The sequence below is a fragment of the Oreochromis aureus genome, linkage group 23 (assembly GCF_013358895.1).
Source record: "Oreochromis aureus strain Israel breed Guangdong linkage group 23, ZZ_aureus, whole genome shotgun sequence".
In the NCBI taxonomy this organism is placed as follows: domain Eukaryota; kingdom Metazoa; phylum Chordata; class Actinopteri; order Cichliformes; family Cichlidae; genus Oreochromis; species Oreochromis aureus.
In genome coordinates this window covers 44,474,469-44,498,643 of record NC_052963.1, presented here as the reverse complement: position 1 = coordinate 44,498,643, position 24,175 = coordinate 44,474,469, and the positions used below count along the sequence as shown (strand labels likewise).

General features: G+C 41.7%; 1 protein-coding gene across 6 annotated transcripts in view; it reads left to right on the top strand.

Annotated features, from left to right (window-relative positions):
• The window catches only part of LOC116323155 (voltage-dependent R-type calcium channel subunit alpha-1E), a 118,829-nt gene that overhangs the window by 81,435 nt on the left and 13,219 nt on the right, over window positions 1–24,175 (top strand). For 3 of the 6 annotated variants that reach the window (XM_039607295.1, XM_031743426.2, XM_039607296.1), the window contains exons 10-34: window positions 796–899; window positions 1,537–1,652; window positions 1,882–1,935; window positions 3,722–3,763; window positions 4,931–5,026; window positions 5,199–5,408; window positions 5,901–6,013; window positions 6,223–6,335; window positions 7,069–7,200; window positions 10,502–10,571; window positions 10,763–10,880; window positions 12,431–12,498; window positions 12,673–12,764; window positions 15,270–16,166; window positions 17,045–17,289; window positions 17,793–17,904; window positions 19,377–19,506; window positions 19,990–20,049; window positions 20,382–20,488; window positions 20,690–20,701; window positions 20,904–21,000; window positions 21,620–21,780; window positions 22,029–22,166; window positions 22,894–23,095; window positions 23,378–23,542. In XM_039607295.1, coding sequence (XP_039463229.1) covers window positions 796–899; window positions 1,537–1,652; window positions 1,882–1,935; window positions 3,722–3,763; window positions 4,931–5,026; window positions 5,199–5,408; window positions 5,901–6,013; window positions 6,223–6,335; window positions 7,069–7,200; window positions 10,502–10,571; window positions 10,763–10,880; window positions 12,431–12,498; window positions 12,673–12,764; window positions 15,270–16,166; window positions 17,045–17,289; window positions 17,793–17,904; window positions 19,377–19,506; window positions 19,990–20,049; window positions 20,382–20,488; window positions 20,690–20,701; window positions 20,904–21,000; window positions 21,620–21,780; window positions 22,029–22,166; window positions 22,894–23,095; window positions 23,378–23,542 — 3,654 coding nt within the window. The remainder of the gene's footprint in view (window positions 1–795; window positions 900–1,536; window positions 1,653–1,881; window positions 1,936–3,721; window positions 3,764–4,930; window positions 5,027–5,198; window positions 5,409–5,900; window positions 6,014–6,222; window positions 6,336–7,068; window positions 7,201–10,501; window positions 10,572–10,762; window positions 10,881–12,430; window positions 12,499–12,672; window positions 12,765–15,269; window positions 16,167–17,044; window positions 17,290–17,792; window positions 17,905–19,376; window positions 19,507–19,989; window positions 20,050–20,381; window positions 20,489–20,689; window positions 20,702–20,903; window positions 21,001–21,619; window positions 21,781–22,028; window positions 22,167–22,893; window positions 23,096–23,377; window positions 23,543–24,175) is intronic. The other 3 variants (XM_039607298.1, XM_039607297.1, XM_039607299.1) reach the window with 3 other exon arrangements.

Sequence of the window (24,175 nt, the reverse complement as noted above, 5' to 3'; positions counted from 1 at the left end):
ACCTCCTGTGAGTGTTGTGAGTTGTCTCAAAAGTTTAATCTAGAATTCATGACTCTAACCTCTGTTATGTGTTCTGCTTACCATTATTTTTATTCAGTTAGTAATTGAATAAAAATAATGGCGAGCAGGACTGTTTGTGGAGGTTTTACTGTTTTTCTTCAATATGAAGAACACTAAAAGAAAGGATGCATGACATGCACAGGCTTTAATTGTTCATTTTTGCTTGTATGCTTTTGCTTTTATCTCAGTAAAGCAAAACGCACGCTGCTGTGCCAGGGTGCAATTTGCGGTCAGCTGCCTGCTCTTTCACTTTTTATTGAGATGGATGGAGGCATACGATTTGCCAGACTGATTGCATTATGTCGTCTAAAGTGATGGTGAATGAGCTTTACCGATGAGTGAGGACCGACAGAGGACAGAAAAGGATGACATCAGCGCTACTGTGCTGCTGAAAATGATCTGCGGACAGTGAAGGCGTACTAGGGTTTAAGAGAAATATGCACCTGTGGTGTGTACACAAAAACTAAAGCCACTTGAATAAACAGCAGTTATGTTGTCATGCTTAGGTCCTGGTGCTATAAAATAAAGAAACAACATGTTATCTAATGATGTCCAAGAGAATAACCTCTTCCCCACAGATCTATGGACACAATACCTGTATCGGTTCCTTGCCTGCAGACCTGAACCTTACACCTGTGTCTTTCTGCTGTCTTTCCCTGTGGCAGCATGGGTCATGCTCCAAGCTGTCTTCAACTAGCTAAGATTTTTATATATATATATATATATATATTTCAGACCGACGATGCCTTGGGCCCCAGATGGAACTGGCTTTACTTCATCCCTCTAATCATCATCGGCTCCTTTTTTGTCCTGAACCTGGTGTTGGGAGTCCTCTCTGGGTAGGTCCACTGACATTTTTAATCTGTTGTGGGTTCAGCCTGTTCCAACACTGATGTAAATTTAAGGGGATTTTTCTTTTCTTTTCTTTTTTTTTAATTCACTGGCTTTTTCACTCCTCGTCCTCCATCAAATAATTTTGAGCTAGAAGAAAGGGGTGTCATCAGCAAACAGCCAAATTAAAGATTTAGAATAGAAAATGAAATTAAAATGACATCTTCCTGGTTCAAGTAAGCGTTTAGTCAGTCTACACACTACATTTGTTTAGAGTTACTGTGTAGTTTGCTAACAGACACAGGTTTAGGGCTCTGGTATTCTACATCTGTGTTGGCCTCATCGTTCCCTGAGATGGGCTGCAGCCATACAGTCAGCTTGGTTTGTTTGTTGATGTTAGACTTGCTTTGTTCACTGATAAATAGAATTACTGACAAACTAGCTGCTGCCAAATCAAACCGTTTCACTAGACGGTGTCTATGCAAGTTAATTAGTTTTACAGAAAGGTCAGTTCAGGATCCATTGTCATTATCTCCACAGGGAGAGAGAAGAGATTAAGTTCAAGACAACAATAGCTTTTTCTTCAAGAGGAATACTGTATCCCTGTGGCCTTTAAAAGTACGCCTTTTTTGTTTGTTTCTGCAGAGAATTTGCCAAGGAGAGAGAGAGAGTTGAAAATCGCAGAGCCTTCATGAAGCTGAGACGCCAACAGCAGATTGAGAGAGAGCTCAACGGCTATCGGGCCTGGATCGACAGAGCAGGTGGCTTTAGTCCCAGTCACAGATCAACTTTTCCTCAATGAGAAATAAAAATAATAATTTCTTTCATCTTCTATAATCCTGTCAGTTGTGACATGGGAGGTATTCGATGCAACATATAAGCGTTACATATTGCAACAAAAATGCTGTAAATATATCACAACAGATGGCGGTAGAGCTCCTTTATGTGAACCATCAGCTGCTCAGTTCTGACCATACTTTTTTTTTATAGAGGAAGTTATGCTTGCAGAGGAGAATAAAAATCCAGGACCTTCTGCCCTTGATGGTAAGTCAACAGGGATCTTTGTTTTTCCTGCCATTGCAGTACATGCTATCTTAGTTCATGCTGGCAGATATGCTTTAAAAAATGTATGCTATTATTTTTTGCACTGCGGATGGGCTTTAGATTGGCACACACTGTTTAAGATTCAGATATAGGAATAAGAAGTCTTTATAGTGAAATGTATGTCTTTGTTCATTTTTGGCTTCTATTGTGGCTCAAGCTGATCCAGACTGTTCATTGAAATCCGATAATGACTTTATTCTTGCTTGTAGAAGAACTAATAACTTTAGTAATCCTCTGATTTTTCATCACCAGCATCCAGTCAAAGTTTCAGTTTGTATATGTTTCAGTTTATGAATAAAATAATGACATCTTAACTGTTACTATGCTGAGTTAGCATTTACTCAGAAAACCAAAACCAAGATCTGAAAACCAATGACCTTTGACGTGCATTCTTTTTGAACTCATCTCATTGCAAAAAGTAGTCCGATTGTATGATGCAGGATTTACAATACTGCGTTTGTGTGCGTTTGTAGGTATTTACCTACACAGAGTTGTTTGCGTGCAGTCCTGAAAAAACAAAAGAAAGAAAGAAGACAGCATGCAGCTCACCAAGGACGATGCTGACTGGCTGACAACATCAGGGATTAGAAAACTGCACAAAAAGCACAAACGGTGGCTGCTGTGGTGATTGTTTGTTACACTTATTTCATTTAAGCTTTTCGTATGTTGTAATTTTGCTCGACGCTGCAGCTGGCTGAAGAACCAATGACAGCACAGGCAGCTCACAGTGGTTTGTGACACTCCAGGCTGGTGACAGCAATCAGTCGACAAAGTTGAACTTAGGCAAATACGAACACAAACGCAGTGCCGTAAATCCTTTATCCTTAAGACAGAGTCTACATTCTTGCTGTATGACCTCCTGTTATATATGGACTCAACTGCAAGTTTAAAAACTTAGCGAAAACAATATGGTGGCTACCTTTTGACTGACGAGGCGCTGCTGTAGGAGCGTGCAGCGCTCCGTTTGCCTGTCACATCTGATTTATAAAGATAAAAAGATGGCTGCAGCTAAAACACTCATTTTGAGGTTTCAAAACAGGACTTCAAGAATCAGTGTGTGTCCGTCTTTTATATACATGCAGTCTATGCTCAAATTGATGATCACCTGACTTGAGCACCATCAGCATCTGAAAATGCAAATTTCTCTAGTTAATAGCTGGTTACCAAATACCTGTAAAAATAATAACACTAATAAATTAAGTTAGTGCTCATGGTAAACATAATGCTTTGTTAAGATCAATAGGTAAGTTTGCATGCACAAAGTAAAATGAGGAAAACGAGCTTTCCTGTCAAAGCCTTAAATGATGCTGTGATGTATTATTAGATCCTGAAGAATATCAGGGGATCAGGATGTGCCATAAAACATCTTTTTATACTATTATGTCATTATGAAAATGTACCGAGCTGACTTTAGCCTTAGGCTCACATTAAATAGGTGGGAACCCATCTTTATATCTACTTCTAAATAAGCAGCACAGTGTAGAAGTTCAGGATGTGAGGTGCTCAGGATGTGTTGCTGCTGTCGTGTATTTGTAGAAATTACTCATACCATACCATCTGTCTCAACAATTGCCACACAGAGAGCACTGATAGTGTGAAACTTGTCATTAGATACAGTGCCCAACGGATAGCTTAGTGCTGCTCTGACTCTGACCCTCTCAACACTACTGTGACCTTTACTCGCTGCACTAGCAGGGCTTTTTATTAAATGTTGATTGATTGGCAGCTCTCAGGAGGCTCCCAGAGTGGAGTACAGGTGGTGTCTATGGTGAGAACCGTCCTCTCTTCTGCACTTTGCGTAACCCACTTCTTACCCCATTTTACCACACACAAGCATAATCACAAACACACACATCTGTGGCACTAATAAGCAGAGAAACAAACACTTAGAGAAAGGAAAGAAAATCCTTCAAGGATGTTCTTCTACAAAGACACAGTGGTTACATTTAATTGTGCAACACAAACCTGTAGCAGAAACACACAGTGGCTGCAGCTGCTGTGATGACAATAAATGCAGATGCTCTTATAGCTTTGATTAAAAAGAAAGGTGGTGCACAGCAGTTGCCTTAGCAACCACCAGTCTCAAAAATGCAGCCGTATGGATGTGCTTGTATGCATGTGTGACTGAGTGTGAGTCTGGTCTGCCATTAAAAACACTGCTGTGTGCGAAAAGGCTGCGTATGTGCGTGCACGTTTGATCAGTGGTTTATTAAAAAGTCCCCAAGCAAATATTGACTACAAGTAGATTCAGAAATCACAACACAGAGGAAAGGTGTGGGAAGCGGTAGGATAAGATGAAAGGTAATCATAAACACATCCGTCAGTGAAAAAGGTCAAAACAGGCTCATCACGTCCACTTCCAGCATGTGTGCGCTGCACGGCGTGTGTGTGTGCTTATGCTGTACAGGAGCACTCGGTAACGGCTCAAAAAAGAGGAATGCATGGACTGTTAAGCAGCCTCGGAGCATGGTTTGCCATGATGAAGAAGCATCCGAAGATTTGCATTCAGCTTTTTGGATCATTGCACTAACATTAAATGATCATTTTTGTCTCATTTAGCTGCAGCGTTATTGAGCTGAATTTGCCCTTTTAGCTGAAACTTCACAGACTGTAGCTTGACATGCATATTACTCTCACTTTGATTTCTTCTCATCATTTATTTTCATTCTTTTCATTGCATACTTGCATAATGACTTGGTCCAACTATGGACGTTGTTTTTTTAAACATGAGGGTGGTTATGCACAAGGCAGTTTAGGGGTGTTGTTAAGAATTCCTCTACTCAAAATATTCAGTACAATAGCAAATAGTTAATTCTGTTTTCTGGCCACATTCACCCAAAATCAGCCTTGTGTCGCTGCCCTCACAGTGTCATTTCTTATATTTGACATGTGCAGCTTGTTCTGGGACTTTTTTACATTTCTGCTCTGTCTGCAGTGTTGAAGCGAGCCACCACCATCAAGAGGAGAGGCATGGATGTGGTGCGTCAAGGGCAACCAGGGGAGGAACAATATGGTGACATCTCCTCTGTGGGTGAGTGGGAGTGCGCAAAGGCTCAGACATATGGGCACAGAAAGTCAAACACCAGCAGGTGCACGCTGAGCCCTGCTGCAGTTTTAAATACAGATTTTTCTAAGACTCAGAGTGGGAACATGCTACACTAGATCTATTTGACCACAGTTTGTCTCCCTGTCCCCCCCCAAAGGCATCCCCATGACCAGAACAAGTATCCGGAGCACTAAGCGAGGTCCGACGGCATATTTCCGCCGTAAGGAACGTCTCCTGCGCATCTCCATCCGCCGCGTGGTGAAGACACAGACTTTCTACTGGACTGTGCTCGGCCTTGTGGCTCTCAACACGCTGTGTGTAGCCATTGTTCACCATAACCAACCCTTATGGCTCTCCAACTTTCTCTGTGAGTCACAACTCGTTGTGGTAGCATTTTGCAACATGAGACATGCTCAGGAAGTCAGTCATTTGTCCAGCTTGAAATCTTTCACTGTCCAGTTTTAAAAACAAAGGTTGACTTTGCTCCGAATAATGAAAACATACAAATCTACAAATAAGAAAAAAGAGGAAAATAACAGACTGCAGCTAATAAATATATACAGCGCCTTGAGGCGACTGTTGTTGTGATTTGGCGCTATATAAATAAAATTGAATTGAATTGAATTGAATAAAAATGACAGCTCTTCACTACAAACTTCCACTCACAGCCACCACTTGAGTGACAGTTATAGAAAACATGAAACGACGATTCATTGTTTTAATTGCAAGAAAAAGAAGCCATTAGTGTAAGTTAAATATAACCTAATCATTCAACCTAGGCATTAATTAAAGCTTCTCAGTCATTACATTCGGTGGTGGAGGGCACTGATTGACATAACTTTGTTATTTATGTTTCCAGACTATGCAGAGTTTCTGTTCCTCGCTCTGTTCCTGACTGAGATGCTCCTTAAGATGTACAGCTTGGGCCCACGTCTTTATTTCCACTCCTCCTTCAACTGCTTTGACTGCAGCGTCAGTACTCCGCCTCCCTCTCTTCCTATTTGTGCTTGTGTTTTTAAATTGTGCTGCATCAGGTCCTCTCGTCCTTCATGTCTGTCTCTGCACCGTGTTTGCCTCTCCTTTTCTCCTCTTCACGACCCTAACATCTGTCCACTTGTCCTTTTTTGATCAATATGCTGCTCTTTGTAAACTCGCTGTAACTTGCCTGCATGTCTCATTAGGTAATTGTTGGCAGCATCTTTGAAGTGCTGTGGGGTTTCTTCAGGCCTGGCACTTCCTTTGGCATCAGCGTCCTGCGTGCACTGCGTCTGCTGAGGATCTTCAAGATCACCAAGTTAGTCCTGCAGGTTTCCTCACTCTTCGCCATCTGTTGAGATTTTATATCATTTGCATTTCCCTGTTGACCAAAGCCTAGCAGTATTAGTAACATGCGTAAATTTGTAAATTAAACTACAGAGCAAGCCACCTGGTACCTATATGTTTGATAGTGTGCCACTGATTTGCATTTCTATAATAACACTGAGCTAACAGTAGACAGTTTATAATCCGAGTTTAGTTTCTTTACTCCACTCCATCATCATCCTTGTTAAAATGTGACACCTGTATTACCCACGATGCATCTCTGCATGCTTTCCTAATCAATCTTACCCTATATAAACTCAACCCCTCTCGAGCAAGCTTTGTTTCAGAGTTTGTTTTGCATTTTGAGCCTCTAGCAGGGATGAGGAGCCTCTTAAACTCGCTTCGCTCTGACTGTGTGATGCTTTTTCTTTTTTCATTCAAACTGGTATTTTTCAAACACTGACAAAAGAGACGACACTTGCAGTTATTTATGAAATTTTGTTTTGCAGCTTCCTCTGGAGAAACAGAGAGGCTTTGTTCTCATATGCACATAATTTATTTCACATTATTTTTCATTCTCCAACAACAGCCGTAAACATATTCTTTAGATTTAAATGTTTCCCTTTAAGTTCTCGTTAATGGGGTGATAGACCGCACAAACCTGAATCCAACACCTGCACATTTTTATCTCCTTTACACTGATGTGGTGTTTGATTGCTTTCAAGGTACTGGGCGTCTCTGAGGAACCTGGTCGTCTCTCTGATGAACTCCATGAAGTCCATCATCTCCCTCATATTCCTTCTCTTTCTCTTCATTGTTGTCTTTGCCCTCCTTGGCATGCAGCTCTTTGGTGGAAGGTAATACTCCACATAGATTCATAGATTTGTTTAAAGTAGATCTATAAAACTTGTGATCTGTCATTTATATACTTTATTAAACATATATATATTAAACATGGCAGGAGTGTCTAAAATCGAGCTTATTTTACAGTAATCCCTCTGAGACCAAAGATAAACCTTCAGACTGCTATAAACAGTCTGTTTCGGACTGTTGTTTTTTACCAATCATGGAGCTTTATGACGTCATAGCCATTTCAATCATCTGCTGATGAAACCTTGTTTGTGAGGGGCAGCCAATGAGAAGAAAGATGGCTTAAGGGAGAGGAACTAGAATAGCTTGCTTCAGGCTGTGGATCAGCAGACCGGCTGCGTCATTGAGCAGTGAATCATGCAAAGCAGCTGTGCCAGAGCGCAAGAACAAAGATATGGAGTTGAAAATGAGAATAATAGAATCTCTTTAAGTAAAATTCACATTTTGTAATTCAAGTTTCCCTCTCAGTAAATTCACATTCACAAACATAATGATAAGGATGAAGCAGACTTCATGGTGTCGTAGATTCTTATTTACTGAACTGAGAAGATAATAAATGCAATAGATGCTCCTATTCACGGTTGTTTTTATTATACCAAGACATTGTGTGAGCTCAGTAGAGATTTAAGACTCTACATTTGACAAACACACACACACACACACACACACACACACACACACACACACACACACACTGCTATTGTTCGTTGGTTTCCCCCTGAGTCAAAGGCCCTTTCCCACAAGCTTTTTCCTCAATAAAAGCTGGCTGAGGTAGACAAGCATGTCCTTGTGATAAACCGACCTCTAGAATTCAAAACTGAGAAGACAAATACATAAAAGTCTGTTAGCCAGACTGTCGTACGTTGGATTGTCATTTGTAGACTGATTTTTATGCCTCTGCACAGGCAGCCGTTATGGCTAGATTCATTCACGTTTTCGAGTTATTCATCTGACTTCACTATAATTGTGATTGCACTGTCTTAGGAGTGCCTGGTGGAAATTTATTTAAATTTGGTGATAGGTTTGTAGCTTGAACCTATCCGCTGGAACGTTGAAGACAATGTAATTACACAGCAAAGCAAGACACGAGTAGGCAAAGTTCTTCATGTTTCCGTGCACAGGAGAGAACCGGACAAACGCCGTTCCTTCGCTTGACCCCAGTTGCTCTCGTCCGCTCCCCCGTAACACTGCTCTTTTATTGAGGTCACATGAATATGCATAGGTTCATTAACACGTCTACATACACACAAAGAGTACCTTGCCTGTGCGTTGTGTAAGTGTGTGTGTGTGTGTGTGTGTGTGTGTGTGTGGGGTCAGAGTGTGACCCCATAAACGACTTCCCTAAACCTGCTGGTCTGGAAGTCCAGCAGTTCATCTAAACAAAAGGCACTTAGCCTAAAACAGATATAGATACATTTATCCTACCATAAAACAATAAGAGAAGGTATGCCCTCTCACATGCTCCCAAGATGTGGGTGTGAATGCCAGAACACTCTGGAATGCACACAACGTGTCTCTGCAGACTACTAAGGATCAAACCCTACGACTAATTATAAAACTCTAAACATATATGAATAGATATTTCTAAGCATAAATGACAATCAACAATACAAATCTAACATTTGGCACAAACATCCTATCAAAATTAAGGACAGTTTAATTCCTTTTTTTTTTTTTTTTGCACCAAATCATAATACCAGCCACTCCAAGGGGCTTTAAATTGTAAAGTAAATGATAATTCTGAGAAAGGAGACAACCCCCTGTGAGCAAGCACTTGGCGACAGCGGGAGGGAAGAACTCCCTTTTAACAGGAAGAAACCTCCAGCAGACCAGGCTGAGGGAGGGGCGAGGTGAGGGAAGGTTTAGTGCAGAGGTTCCCAAAGTGTGGGGCCCGCCCCCTAGGGGGGGCGCAGAGCCATTGCAGGGGGGGCGCTGTATGAAAAGAAAAAAAAAAAAGAGCGCTTGGACACTGTGGACAGGTTTTTGACGGGGCTCCCACACAAACGCAAAGCAGGAGATGAAGCATCGCCAAATATGTTTCCAAACCAACTTCCTTCCAAGCCAAAGACAGGAAAATATGGTGAAGCATATCTTCCTTTTGGCTTCACCTGCACAAGTGCCAAGGTAGGTCTCCCCTGCAAAATTAGTTTCCCTGCGTCGGGAGCAGCGCTGTGCTCTCCAAATCACGGACAAACAGGATCCCACATTCTTGATTTTTAGTTCACACTTCTTGTAATAACTAACTACTCCCGACATTAAATGTCAGGAGTAGTTAGTTATTACAAGAAGTGTTTGTGAACTAAAATCAAGAGCTAACATGATGTTAGCTCTTTATGCAGTAAAGTTACAGCGGGATACAAATAATATCAGGCTGATCCTGCCGTAATTTGTTCCCCGGTTCAAATCACGGACAAACAGTATCCCACAGCTGTTTATGTGTTTAAACCCATTTTGCACAGAGAGGCATTTTTGAAAAATGTATTGACAGCAATGTTGAATATTATTACACAGGAAAAAAACAACTACACGTAAAATAATTACACCGTGACGCCTCTGCCTTTGTAAATGGAGGGACAGTAACTGCGTGTGTGAATGTAAGCGTGTAAAACCTGAAGATAATCAGATTAACAGTAACAGTATTTTGTCTCTATCTGCCATTCTGCAATTCATCTCATGTAAACAATAACGTGGCGCACAGCGTGACGTGAAAAGAGGCACATACCTTTGACGTTGCGCGTGGCGAACTCTGTAATCCTCGTCCACACGTAAACGCAAAAAGGAGTTTAAATAATCTCCGTTTTCGGTGAATCGCAACGCCGTTTACGTGTTGACGAAAGGCCCAAACGCATAGAAACAGCTGCGTTTTCAAAAATACCCGTGTAGGTGTGGACGTAGCGTAAAAGAGTTAGTAGTTTATTTTATTACTACCTGTAATTTATTGCCGTTTACTTGTATTTGCTTAATTGTTTACTAAATGTTTGAGGTGTGAAATAAACCGCAATGGAGTTTGTAAACAAAATATGGGTGTGTGTGTTTGGAGGATGTGTTTGTGCGGGGGGGTTAGGTGGGGGGGCGCGAACATTTTTCTTGTAAAAAGGGGGCCTGGCAAAAAAAGTTTGGGAACCACTGATTTAGTGGAAGAATTTTTCACTGATTGTCACACAGTTTCACACAATGGTCTAATAGAAATGTAACATCCCAAAGGTCCAAATTAAAATTTGGACAGACATGGGGATAAATGTATCAGGATCAGAGTACTTGATTATAAATGTCACTTGTTTTTTACAGGTTCATCTTTGAAGACTACACTCCGACAAACTTTGACACTTTCCCTGCAGCTATCATGACCGTCTTTCAGGTCTGCAAATGAACCTGACAGTTTCTGTGCTGTCTACTTTCAACACAGCTTTTACACATTTTTTTATTACTATTAATCAAAATATATAGGAAAATTACTTTTAAGTATACATTTTGATAAATGTGGACCTAGAGGTGATTCATCAGCAAAGCTCTGCATGGTTGTGTACTGCTGTGGGTGTGTTCTCGCAGATCCTTACCGGAGAGGACTGGAACGAGGTGATGTACAATGGTATTCGCTCCCAAGGTGGAGTAAAGTCTGGCATGTGGTCTTCTGTCTACTTTATAGTTCTGACCCTTTTTGGAAACTGTATCCTTCATGCCAAAAATAACAGACAGCCTACTGTTATTATGTAACGTAGGTTTATTCTAATGTTTCTTAATTGCACCTGAAATTGTAGCCATTTTTTCCATTGTTCACTCTCCTGTTTGATCTCATGTGTAAAGCTTAACATATCGATTTGTGTTAGATTCTTGAATTCTAATTAAGACAGTGGAAGACACTGTATACAAACAGACATGTGAAGCAGACAGATCAATAATATTGACCGTCTGCTCGATGTCCTTCATGAACTCCTTCTAGTTGTCCTTTGTCTATAGGAGGAGGAAGCGTTTTACATTTTTGGAAATTTCTCTTTTACCAAACGGACAAAAACTATCTACAGCTAACTAGAAAGTGGTCAAAGTAAAGAACTATTATATACATTAAGAACCATATACATCATTTGGTCTCAACCAAACCTACACTCACTGGATCTTTCATTAGGTACTCCTTTCGAGTGCTGGGTTGGCCCTTTTGCCTTCAAAACTTATTTGTCTTATTTGTGACATAGATTCAACAAGTTGATAGAAACATTCCTCAGGAGATTTTGCCCCTTACTGACATGATAGCACTACACAGTTGTTGCAGATTTATTGGTAGCACATCCATGATGCAAAACTGTCCCACCATACCCCAAAAGGATCGAGATCTTAGTACTGTGGAGGTCATTTGGACTCATTTTAATGTTCAAGAAACCAGTTTGAGATGATTTGAGCTTTGTGACATGGCGCATTAACCTACTTGAATCAGCCTCCAGTAGATGGGTACACTGTGTAAAGAGGTGGTTAGCAGCAATACTAAGGTATGTGTTAAATGATGCTCAGTTGGTACTAATAAAGAAAATATCCACCATACCATTGCATCACCTTCCTGAGGCACTAACAGAAGGAAGGATCCATCCATGCTTTAATGTTGTTTGTGCTGAGTTTTGTCCCCACCATCCAAATGTCTCAACAGAATTCAAGACTCATCAAACTAGGAAATGTTTTTCCAATTTTCTGTTGTCCAGTTTTGGGAGCCCATGCAAAATTGTAGCCTCAATTTCCTGCTTTTAACTGACAGAAGTGGCATCTGGTGTGGTCTTTGCTGTTGTAACCCATCTGTTTCAGTGTTCAGTGTCGTGTGTTCACAGATGCACTCACCTTGGTTGGAGCAAGTGCTTATTTGAGTAACTGCACAAAGCAATCTGGCCATTGTCCTCTGACCCACTGGTATTACTGTAAGAAGGCATTTTTTCCCAGATAATTGCCGCTCGCTGCATATTTTCAGGTTTTTTAGTTTTTTGGACCGTTCTCTGTAAACCCCTAGAGATGTTTGTGGAGGAAAATCTCAGTAGATCAGCAAATTGTAAAATCATCCAACCAACCCATCTGGCGCCAACAATCGTCCCTCAGTGATGGTCATTGTTGTCAGACATTTTTGCACAGTGCTGTTGCACAGGTGCAACGTGGTTTTTATGATTTCAGTCTGCAGTACTGTGGTGCATCTGTCTCTTAACAAAGAGCTAATCTGTTAGTCCTTAACACAGGTGTAACCAGACACTTTGCTTAATGTCTTCTTGGCCATTGCTGTGGATAACCTTGCCAATGCACAAGAGCTAACAAAGGTAATAAAACATGAATAACAAAAAAGCGTAATTTAATCCAGCTCTCTTTATTAATGCTGAGTAGTTTTAATAATCTCCCCTCTTTCTTTTTTGCTATTTGATTTTATTCCATTATTTAAAATTACAGATGTTACAGCTGTTAATTTCCTCCTCATCTTCTCTTCTTTTGATCAGGATGAAGAGGAAGCAGAGGCAGCGTTCAACCAGAAGCATGCTCTGCAGAAGGCGAAGGAGGTTGGACCATTGTCCTCCTTCATGTCCTCAGAGTAAGTGCTGTATGCAGCCTCTCCTGCCTGACCTTCTCTCCTCCCTCTGTCTCTCTCGTCCTCCCTCTTGTTCCCTTCTTCAGCCAAGAAGTGTGTCTAGTCCTCCATGTGGTGCAATAGATTTGGGATTACTAATAAAACTACAGAATGTAGAACAGTTAGATGTGCCATCAGTACAGACGATGACTAAATCGAGTGTCTCTCAGTGCTGGCTCGTAAAAGTTAAACATCACTTAGAGGTTGTCGAGTGAATCAGTTTTAGGTGCTGTCCCACTCCAGACTTATTGGTACGTGTCCACTGAAAGGTCTGCTATCTATCCTCTGCCTGATCCCTGCTCTGTAATTTGCTCCTAATTGAAGTCTATGTCTCCATGGTTACTGGCTCCACTCTGGGGTGGGAGGTGCTGACATAGTTGTTATGGAAACAGGATTACTTAGGATCCAAATTAAGGGTGGTGTGTCCATTACAGTAATACACGCCTGTGCCTCTGCAAAGCAGATGTTTTCACTGGAAAATGTTATTAATAAAGTGATGTGACCTTATTTTCTCAGTGTCCAGGTCTCCAGCTTTCAGAATAGATGCTTTTGTTTTTTGTCCTTGGGAACTGATTGAACATTGCTTTGACATAGTTGGTGGAAGTGCATGTGCATGAACACAGGTGGGGACCTCCTGCTCTGTATGCACGCTGTGTATTGAGAACCAAGCGGTTTGTTGCATGGGCATGAAGAAGATTCTATGGGAACACAGAATATTAACATAAATTACTTACTTTATTTATTCTGTCTCTGTCTTTCATTCTTGAGACCTTGCCCTTTTTGTTAAAGGTTCTTGATGAAGAAAACAAAGATTAAAACAAAACAGAAGAAAATTGCTGAGTATTAGCTTCACTTGAACCAGACGAGGGTCCAGGTTCTTATCAGAGCCCGTAGAGAAGACTGGGAGGGTCAACTTGACAGAGGACACTTTGAACTTGAAGGGTTTCTGGTCTCATCTCTGATGTCAGCAGTGAAACTGTAGCAGTGTCTGCTCCTGCTAGCCCTGAAGAAACTTTTTGCATGGCAGCATTTCCTGAGTTAAAAGTGCAAGACGCTGCACGTTGGAGGTTGATTATTGTCTCATCTTGGGAAACGCATGCTTCTGGTCAGCATGATCAAAGGAAGAAAAACAGAAATATGCACGCACACTCACCCAGAATGGAACATTTTGGTGTGTGCTCAGTTTTTCTTTCACCGGGAAGTCTTTAATCCCACTCTCAAACACTCCTCAGTATTCCGAGTATTTTCAAGCTAATATTTAGAAGCTCGGCACTCGAATTCCCCCGTTAGCTCTACTAGCATGAATGCTAATTTGTGAGTGCTCTGAAGTGGCAGTCGTGTTCAGAGCTGCATCCCAATGTGCTGGTTTTGTTCAAAGGGTGTCTGAAAATGTACTCTTTGTTTGCTGACGGAGCCCATCTCTGTGTTTTCTACCTGTCCTCATACCGTAGCTCAGAATGTGTAACATTTCAGTCTACTCAAGATGTCTTTTTTATCTATGTTGTGCTTACTGTTAATGTTTATTAATGTTGTTTAATTGTTTCTGATACTGCTACCATCTTGTTTGTCAATGTGCTGCTTGGCTCCAGCGGAGACACACACCAAAGCATCTGGAATCCATTTAATCTCATTGAGAATATTTCTTTAAAGCAATGTGTACAATAGAGTCGAAATAAATGTGGCATTAATATTTCATTTTATTTATGTGTGCAGAATTCAGAAAATAGTTTCTTCCCTCCAGCAATGAATAATAAATTCACAGCAGCTGGTAAATGGCACGAACGCCTTTGTATGAGGCGCCAGTTTGCTGTGTGTCTCCTGGCCTGTTTTGTCTCTGCTTACAAAGCACTAATGTCTTGTTTTCAACCAATCGCTCATTGATAACACGGATCACACAAGAGTCCACGCTCCAGTAAGTAACGCTGTCTGTTCAACTCTCTGAATCTCTCACTCATAGATTCATCCTGTGTGGTGTTCTGTCCGTGCTCTGTCCTGTACCTTCCGACTCTCCAGCATCATTTGAAGCTACATTTTTTTCTAAGACTTATTCCACTGACATCATTTTGCATCTTAGCATTTTTGTTTTTCAAGTCGCACAACAATTCCTGGCTTATTTTTTCACCCAACATCTTCATCGAAAAACAAAAAAGTTGCTTCATGTTGGATGAAGTTTCTCTTTGTAACTGGTAAATCACTCGAACATCAACCCCAAGCACTTGCGGTGTGCTGTGATGTTAATGTGATATACATGTTTTGACTGCAAACGTACATTTCATAAATCAAAAATTAAAAAATGAAGAGTTTCAATCAAATCACTTGTTTTGTAAATATGCAGCAAACGCATGACAGACCTAGATCTATACATTAAGACAGCTAAAATAAAAACAGCTTACAGAAACCTTATTTTAAACCTGCTTAATGCGCTCTGTCTACATATGCTGACATCGTACCTCATTTTCCTTTTTCCAGGGGAAGCCGCAGGAGGCGGCCCTATCTGTACAGGAAACGAGCCATTCACCGCAGCAGGCCTACCTATGCCTGCTCCCTGGAGGAGGCCCGTGGCAGTGTCAGGGAGGGCCGCCCACCCCCACCACTCAACCCCTCTAACTCTTTCATGTCCAGGAGAGAGAGAGGGAAGAGGATGACCATGTCAGTGTGGGAGCAGAGGACCAGCCAGCTGCGGAGACACCGCCAGATGTCCAGCCGAGAGATCCTGTTCAGTAGCCCCACCGAGGAGAAAGACGGTCCTCCTGCCTCGAGCCAGGCTCATGTACGTCCACTTTCGCTGCACCGCAAGGCCATGCAAACACCGTCAGGGAGTATAAAGCATCTGACAGATCCCCTAGCTTCCCCAGCCAAGACCCAGCCTTCAGGCTCTTCCATATCTGTGGATGTACCACTGGATGCAGCACTGTCTGGTGACATACCCGAATCAGTGGAGCCAGAATCAGCAGATCCCACCGATTCTGTGTTCATGAACATACCAGATCCGCCTGAATCAGTGCTCATCCCTCAGAGCAAAAACCTGGATGTTAATCAGAGTCACAAACACGTCAGTGAGCGTCACAGCCCCAGATTGAATGGTGAGCGTCAACACAGAGCAGTAAAGAAGTTCAGACCTCCAGATAATGGGGAGGCACTGACTCCAGACGTGGGAGGTCGTGGTGGAAACAGGGGCAGGAAGGACTTGTATCACTATGACCATCAGACCAAGACCAGAAGTCAGGGGTCTTCTCCTGCAAACGGAGGGCAGGCAGCAAGCTGCTCTGTCGTCGGGGACAAGAAGAGTAACCCTGGGAAAGCAGAAGAGCATGCAGAAGATGCTAAAAACAAGGAGGGAGATGTCTCCAAACATCAGGAGAGCAGGTGAGACCAACAGAAATGTCTTTTTAGTAGCTGAGGTTATTTGGCAGATAAAGTTTAAGGCCGATGGAGTGATAAAATGGAAATGGAGAATACCATCCCAACAGAGAGCCCAGGTTAGATACAGCCCAGGAGATCACATTGTAATCCCAATACTTAATTATATGACTTGGAAAAAATGTAGCAACATGTTATGTGGATACAATGGAGAAAAAACATAACTTCTAATAAGATAACAAATTAATATCTGTAGCTTTTTTTCTTTCATGCACCTTTGACCATTTTAATGAAATTCAAATCTAATTTAATCTAATATTAGTTTTCAAAAAATAAATTAACGTTTCTGCAAGGAATTATTGACGAGGGATGACCAAAGTGTGCGTGGATTTGCAGTTGTTTGAACTAGCATGCCAAAGCTTAAGGTCCTTTCGTCAACCATTCATTGGCACCTGTACATAAAATTATCTCCCTATTCTCCATTCATGTCAGCAAAGCTGACAAACGATCTGGCAAACAAGATGTAAGAGACAATCTAATCTGTCATGGTTTTTGGTCATTTCATGCCACGTCAGAGATGTTGAAAGGACCGAGGTCAACATTTCACACTTGGCTTTAAACTGCTGTTTTAATTGATCTCAGTATGTTTCATTTAAGTCTTTATTTGTATTGTGCTATCATAACTCTCTTTTGTGCGACCAGTGACTGAACTTGTCTTTTAAGAGTACTACTCTAATCTCTTCTTATGTCTTTTATACTCAAAGTTTTATTTCTTCTCCAGCTTTGGAGTCGATAGATTCGCAGCTGTCCTGCTGCGAGCGTGTCACAGCAGGACAGCCGCTGCTCACATCTGTCCAGTAACGTGTTCCTCTCTGCATCTCCAGACTGAGTGATAAGAGTGCAGAAGGGGACAGCGCTCCAGCAGATAACCAGAGCCACACTGGTGACCAGTGTCCCCAGAAGCAAGAAGAACCTCCTCAGCCTTCAGAGCCGCCTGCGCCTGCTGTCCCAGCGGACAACAAAGAAGAAACAGAGATGCAGCAGGAACAGGATAAATCTCAGCTAAGCTCCAGTGTGATCATCGAGGTGCCCAATGTGCAGTCATCTCTCGAGCTCTCCACAATCAAAGGTAATGGACCAAATGTAGATTTGTGATTTTCAGGTAATTTCTTGTTTTCTCTAATGACTTGTGACGAGGCTGCTCGTATTTGCAGCTTTGTCTGAAAGCTCATCAGTGATCGTTTACGTGGGACTGGTTTCCATTCTCACAGGTGGATGATCTGCAGCTATTATAAACTCAAAAAAGCATTTTTGAAATGTTCTAGTAATGCTCTGAGTAAGGATGCAGTTATAGGGACGAACTTGATCTCATATCTATTACACTTAATTTACATTGTAGCCTCCAGAGATAAAGCATTCAAGGAAACAGTGAGTCATGTCATCACCTAAGCCAGGCTCCACAGTTCACAGCTTACCGCTGCTAGACTTCATCACCTCTCGCTGGATTTTTCGGGTTAAAAATCCCCACAGAAAACTGAGCTTTCAGTTTTTAGGTTGGCTTTCTGAGGCTAATGCTATCCTAGTGGGCAGACTGTGATAAAAACAGAATCTCCTTCTCCTGACCTCCTGCAGTCAACAGTAAGGACCCAGAACAGTGTAAGTCAGAGAAGGAGGAATCAGAAGAGACGAAGCCGGCCAACTCTGTGATCCCAGACAGCATGTTCATCTTCAAACCTGACAACCCGTAAGTTGCTGTCTCTTACTTGGACTATTTTATAACATCTGTGTGATAGGGGAATAATAGTGCAGTAGTAGTAAAGCAGCAGTAGTAGGATTGCAGAGAGAGTTTGATTAGAAGGTCAATTGCACTCTCGTGTTTCAGAGTCTCCTCTAGTTGCCAGACAACCTCACAGTAAGTAATGCCTCAATGCCTGGATTATCTGGGCTTGAGCCCATTGGATTTCAAGCAGCCAACTCTCAAAATGCTTTGTAAAATTAACAGTGCATTCAAGTGCACCTTGTAAACCCAAAAGCCAATAATTAAATGGAGAAATAAGTAGTTTAATATGGCTTTAGGTGTCAGTGGTTTTATACATCTGGCATTTTCTCAGTCTTAAATGAAGACCAAGGGGCTTGTGTTTAGAGGTTTCAGTCTTTAAAAGTAAACAAATCATTAAATTAAACAGCTAACAGCTGCAGAATATTCATGTATTCAGGCTGTGAATGTGAAAAACACATGATTGCTGTCAGTGTAACATGTGTAGAATAATTCATGACACTTTGCAAAAACTGCTGGTCCAGTCAAATGTAGCGATACACTTGGATTCAACCCTTCAAAGCCAAGTGTATCGTATTTGATTCATGAGTTTTAGTACATTTTTGAGATTTCTGTATTATGGTTTGTTTGTTTTTTTCGGACAAAAAGCAAAATAAGCAAAACTAAAAATTGCAAAAATGCCAACAATATGATACACATTTAAAATATGCAAATTAACATTTTCTCTAAATTTTTTCATGGTTCAGGCTTTAAAGGGTTAAATCAACTTTCCACTGTTTGTTTCGTTACCTGTGCCACTTAACTTCAATATTTAATAATCCCTGTGCAACTGTTCCTAACACAACGCTCTGCAGTGTGTCACCCTTTAATACCCACATATGGAAATCTCCAAACACTGAAGGAAGCAAACCTGTCGCATTAACTGAGATCAGCAGCAGATTTTCAGAGTTCATAAATTAAAAGGCTCTGTGACATGTTATCCATCGTCATGAAATGACAGTCAGTAACATTTCTTCAGAGACGCCTTTCATAGCAAAGTTTTCTAACTATGAGATGTCGCAGACAGCAAATTGAGGAAGAAGCTGCAGCTCTCACTCTTGTGTTCTGATAAAGATGATCAGGCACTCAACAGAAATGTTTCTAGGATTTGTCATGACTCTCTAAATCCTCTTCATTTATCTTTTATTTAGTTGCTGGTAGTTTTCAGTCTGAAACAGCGCAGCCTGGTGACAGAAGGAGAAGTTGGAACCGAATGGGATATTTGTTTGAAATGAACAAAAAAGAAAACAAAATGTTGATATTTTTTTAATTCTCCATTTTCATATGAATTTGTAATCCTTGCATATAAGTGTATAAACTGTGGCTAAACGTATAGTCCTCTTCTTTGTAAATAGGGTATCAATCTGTGCCTCACGTGGTCTCCACTCTGCTCTCTCCAGTGTGCGTCGAGCGTGTCATTATGTGGTGAACCTCAGGTACTTTGAGATGTCCATCCTTCTGGTCATTGCTGCTAGTAGCATAGCACTGGCTGCTGAGGACCCTGTAGCCACCTCGTCGCACTGGAATAAGGTTTGTGTTCACACTAATGTATGAATCACCTGTCTGAGGCAGGTGTTACACGATTGTCTCAGTGGAGGATCCAGTCTTTCTGCTTTTTTAATCACTCTCATCCTGAGATATGAGTTCAATCACGCTTTATCAGCACTGCGGGTTTCTTAGCTCCCCTCAGGTAAGCAGATTAAATATCATTAAGAACAGAAGGGAAAAAAATCCTTAAACTGTTTTGCAAAAGGCCGCTTGATGGGGGGGCAATTATATCTGATGAGTGTGGCAAATGAGGTCTGAAACACACTGAGCCTGGTTATTCACTGGAGGAGCAGGGCTAATCCTGTGCTGTATTAATGTAATTTGAGGGGACTTTTTCCTGCTAAGCAGCTATCAGGAAGCATATGAAAGAAAAAACATTGTGAAATCGTTTTCGCTCATTGTTTTCTGCGCCCTTTGTGTGTCATCTCTGATAATTCTGAAGCGTCTCTGGCTGTGACTTTACAGGTTCTGCGCTATTTTGACTACGTGTTCACTGGAGTCTTCACATTTGAAATGATAATAAAGGTGAGTTATTATGTGAAAATGTCAAAAGAAATGGTGCTGAATCATGTAAATGTACCAAATGGATTTAAATTCAAAGACATCTTGTGGTTTAGCCGGATGAGTCCAGTAACAGATCACAAAACAAACACAGAAAAACAGTTTCTTATGAAAACATATCTGACTACCAAAGAAGTTGAAGTAACCGGTTTTTATGTTAGAATCAGGACCCTCTGCTGTGTTTTAGCCTTGAAGTAACAAACATGAATTTATTGCAGCAAGTTGAAGGGTTGTAATCTTTCCTCGCTGACTCATTATCACCTCTAACTCACCGCGTGGCTCTGTGCTGTCTTCAGATGATTGATCAGGGTCTGATCCTCCATGATGGCTCCTACTTCAGAGACCTGTGGAACATGCTCGACTTTGTCGTGGTGGTGGGAGCGCTGGTGGCCTTCGCCCTCACGTCAGTCACGTGATTTATTTTTATTACTCTCATGAGCTAATCATATGTCTTAACACAAAAGTGTCTCTAAATCAACTGTAAGTTATCTTTTGCATCACAGTCTGATCCATTTCCTTTATGGGTTTGTAACTGTTGTTATAAATGTCCCTCTCTCCTGCTTTAACTGTCTGTGGATGATGCCTCTGTGGGATTGACCAGCAGCAATGTGATGGGGTAAAAGACTAAGAAAAGTCCTCTCTTATGAAAAATACTAACTTTAAATGTAGTCATTTAAATTTCTGCAGAATGTCAAATTAGTAAAACATGTTATACATGTAGTGACAGTGGGTTAAAGGTGAAAAAAAAACAGTTCTTCGAATAAGAAGAGGCAAAAATGGGACATTAACAGATGTTGACGCTGTGTGTTTCTGTACAGAAATAACAAAGGACGGGATATCAAAACCATCAAATCTCTGAGGGTGTTGCGCGTCCTCAGACCACTGAAGACCATCAAGAGACTTCCTAAACTAAAGGTGCCAAATGCTTTTGACTATAGTTGGCTTATTTGTCTGTGTTGGTTTTGATGAGGCAGTTCATTAAAAAAAAAGATTTTAAGAGTTTAAAGTTATACCAAAGAGAAATTAAATTAAATTAAAATTTAAAAGACAGAATTAAAATTTGGTAAAAAATTTGACAATCATATACATGATACAAGCGGCGGAAATGGGCTTCATTCCGAAGAGTGGCTAGACTCTCCCTTAGAGATGGGTGAAAAGTTCGGCCATTTGGGAGGGGCTCAGAGTAGAGCCGCTGCTCCTCCACATCGAAAGGAGCCGGTTGAGGTGGTTCAGGCATCTGACAAGGATGCTTCCTGGGCGCCGCCTTCCGGGCATGTCCCACCGGGAGGAGGCCCGGGGCAGACCCAGGACACGCTGGAGAGATTATATCTCTCGGCTGGCCTGGAAACGCCTTGGTGTTCCCCCGGACAAGCTGGAGAAGGTGGCCGGGGAGAAGGAGGTCTGCCCCCACGACCCGGCCCCGGATAAGCGTAAAAGTAGCAAGGTGCTCTGGCTTCCTGGAAGCTAAAAATAAAGAAGCGGAGACTGGCCATGGTTGATCAGTATCTGAATGTAAGGCTTTCCTCTCTTCCAGGCGGTGTTTGACTGCGTAGTGACGTCTCTAAAGAACGTCTTCAACATCTTAATCGTCTACAAGCTTTTTATGTTCATCTTTGCCGTCATCGCTGTTCAGCTCTTCAAGGGGAAGTTTTTCTACTGCACCGACAGTTCGAAGGACACAGAGAAAGACTGCCAGTAATGCTCTCTTATATCTCTAAATGTTATATATTTAATTATAACTTGAAAATATTTGAGGAGAATGGGGTTAATAAACCTAAATATGTAAGCGTGATGGTATGAACGTCTGTGTGTTGAGTTGGCTGTGGTTGAAGTTGAGGCTGAGGGTGGGAGGTGAAGCAGGGGGCGAAGGGAAACCAAGACCAGTGACGACAATGACAAAAACAACCTCATCATGATGGTTGTTTGGTTGTATTTTCCTTCAGGGGTTACTATATTGACTACGGGAAAGACAAGAAAGAGGTGAAGAGAAGAGAGTGGAAGAGGCATGAGTTTCACTACGACAACGTCATCTGGGCGCTCCTTACTCTCTTCACGGTTTCCACTGGAGAGGGATGGCCTCAGTGAGTTAAGTTAGACAGAAATATTCACGCCAAATTCAGCTTCTACTTGTCAGCTTTCTTTCATTGGAGCCTTGTTTAATTTTATGTGCATTTATAACAATTTACCATCTGGCTTGTCCTCTGGGTCCAGTATGACCTTTCATGAAGAAAATTTACTAGATGTGATTCATTCAAGAACTATGTTGCCATTTTTTAATCTTACAGCGAGGCTACAGATTAAATGGGGCTCGTGGGTTTGCACTGTCCCAGCCCTTCTTAATTGGCAGTTGGCAGGAAATAAACCTTTGGAAATGATTTCCTCAGCCACTTGGGAAATTGTATTTGCTCTCCATCCTGGCGAACAAATTCTTAAAAACAATTTCAGAAGAAAAAGCTGCTATAACACATGATCTAATAATGTTCTCAAAGGGTAACAGTTCAGAAGGAGAAAATTTCCTGCACAGAGTAGAGCTTTCTGGCACAACTTCACCTACTTCCAGGAGGCACGGAGAATAAGGCTGAAGCTCCAGCAGCGCATTTTGGTCTGCAGCCTTCATCAGGGGCATCATCGATGACGAAACGTGTCGCTCTTTACATTACAGGCGTTGCTGGAGCTTCTTCAAAATTCCCTCCACACACCATCTTAGGTTTTGGGGGACCGATATGAAGGCTGTTTGTTTCTTGTTGGTCATGGTTTGATTAGCATCTATATCAGCATTGGTTTAGCATTGCACCGCTGCTTTCCCAGGGTTCTGCAGCACTCTGTGGATGTGACAGAAGAGGACAGAGGTCCGAGCCACGGCAACAGGATGGAGATGTCGATCTTCTATGTCATCTACTTTGTCGTCTTCCCGTTCTTTTTCGTCAACATTTTTGTGGCTCTCATCATCATCACCTTCCAGGAGCAGGGAGATAAGATGATGGAGGAGTGCAGCCTGGAGAAGAATGAGGTGATGACATACAGCAAGAAGGCATGCAGGAATCAGTATCGGTACAATCTAGTGAAATGTAATATGCTCGTTAGGATGCTGCTCGCAGCTCTTCTTGGCAGTCAATAATGTTAGAGATCAGACATGGAAAAGCCCCATCAATCAAAAATACACAATTGTTCTCTTAGAATCAGTGAGTGTTTTGATTTTGTCTAATCAGAATTTCCTCACATTTATGTTACAGGACAGCTGATTCTTGGTGCTTACTGCCGTGTTTTAACTGTCGTTCTCTCTGTATTTCAGAGGGCATGCATAGACTTTGCCATCAGCGCCAAGCCCCTGACCCGATACATGCCGCAGAATCGGCACACGTTCCAGTACCGTTTGTGGCATTTCGTTGTGTCGCCTTCATTCGAGTACACCGTCCTGGCCATGATTGCTCTCAACACTATCGTGCTGATGATGAAGGTGAGGAAAAGGAGGAAACGACAGGAAAGAAATCAGAGAACTTATTAAATTTTACATTTTTTAATGAGAGCAGAACATTAGATTAGTGATAAATGAAAGCAGAAGAGCGATTATCTGCATCACGTCTTTCCTTTCTCTGCAGTGACTACTTAGTCTGTGTTATTTTCCACACATCCGTTTGTTAATAGGAAAGCACACCTTGCATCACTTCTCAGCAACATATTCTGTGATGAAAGTGCGACTGTTAACACTTTGGGTTTAAAATAAGCCGAGGTGCGTCACTCTGCAGTAAAATAAAGGATGTGCTCGTCTCTCGGCGCCGCCTGAATGCGCTGTGATGTTTGCGTTTGGATCTGCTGATGTTTTACCAGTATTTATTTTCTGATCTGGCCTCTTCTGGGACTGTGCTGGTTGTTCAGACAGACAGGCGCTCAGTGACTCAGCCTGTATTAAATATTGATCTATAATGTCCGTGCGCTGCTATTTAGCATGACCTCATTAACTGTGGCCGCCGCCCCTAGAGGAATGACTCCTTTTATAGTGCGACAGACGAGAGGTGCAGAGACAGAGGCACTATTTATGGGTCTGGAGGAATCTTCCATCAACCTGTAGATCTACAGAGTGCAGGGCTAA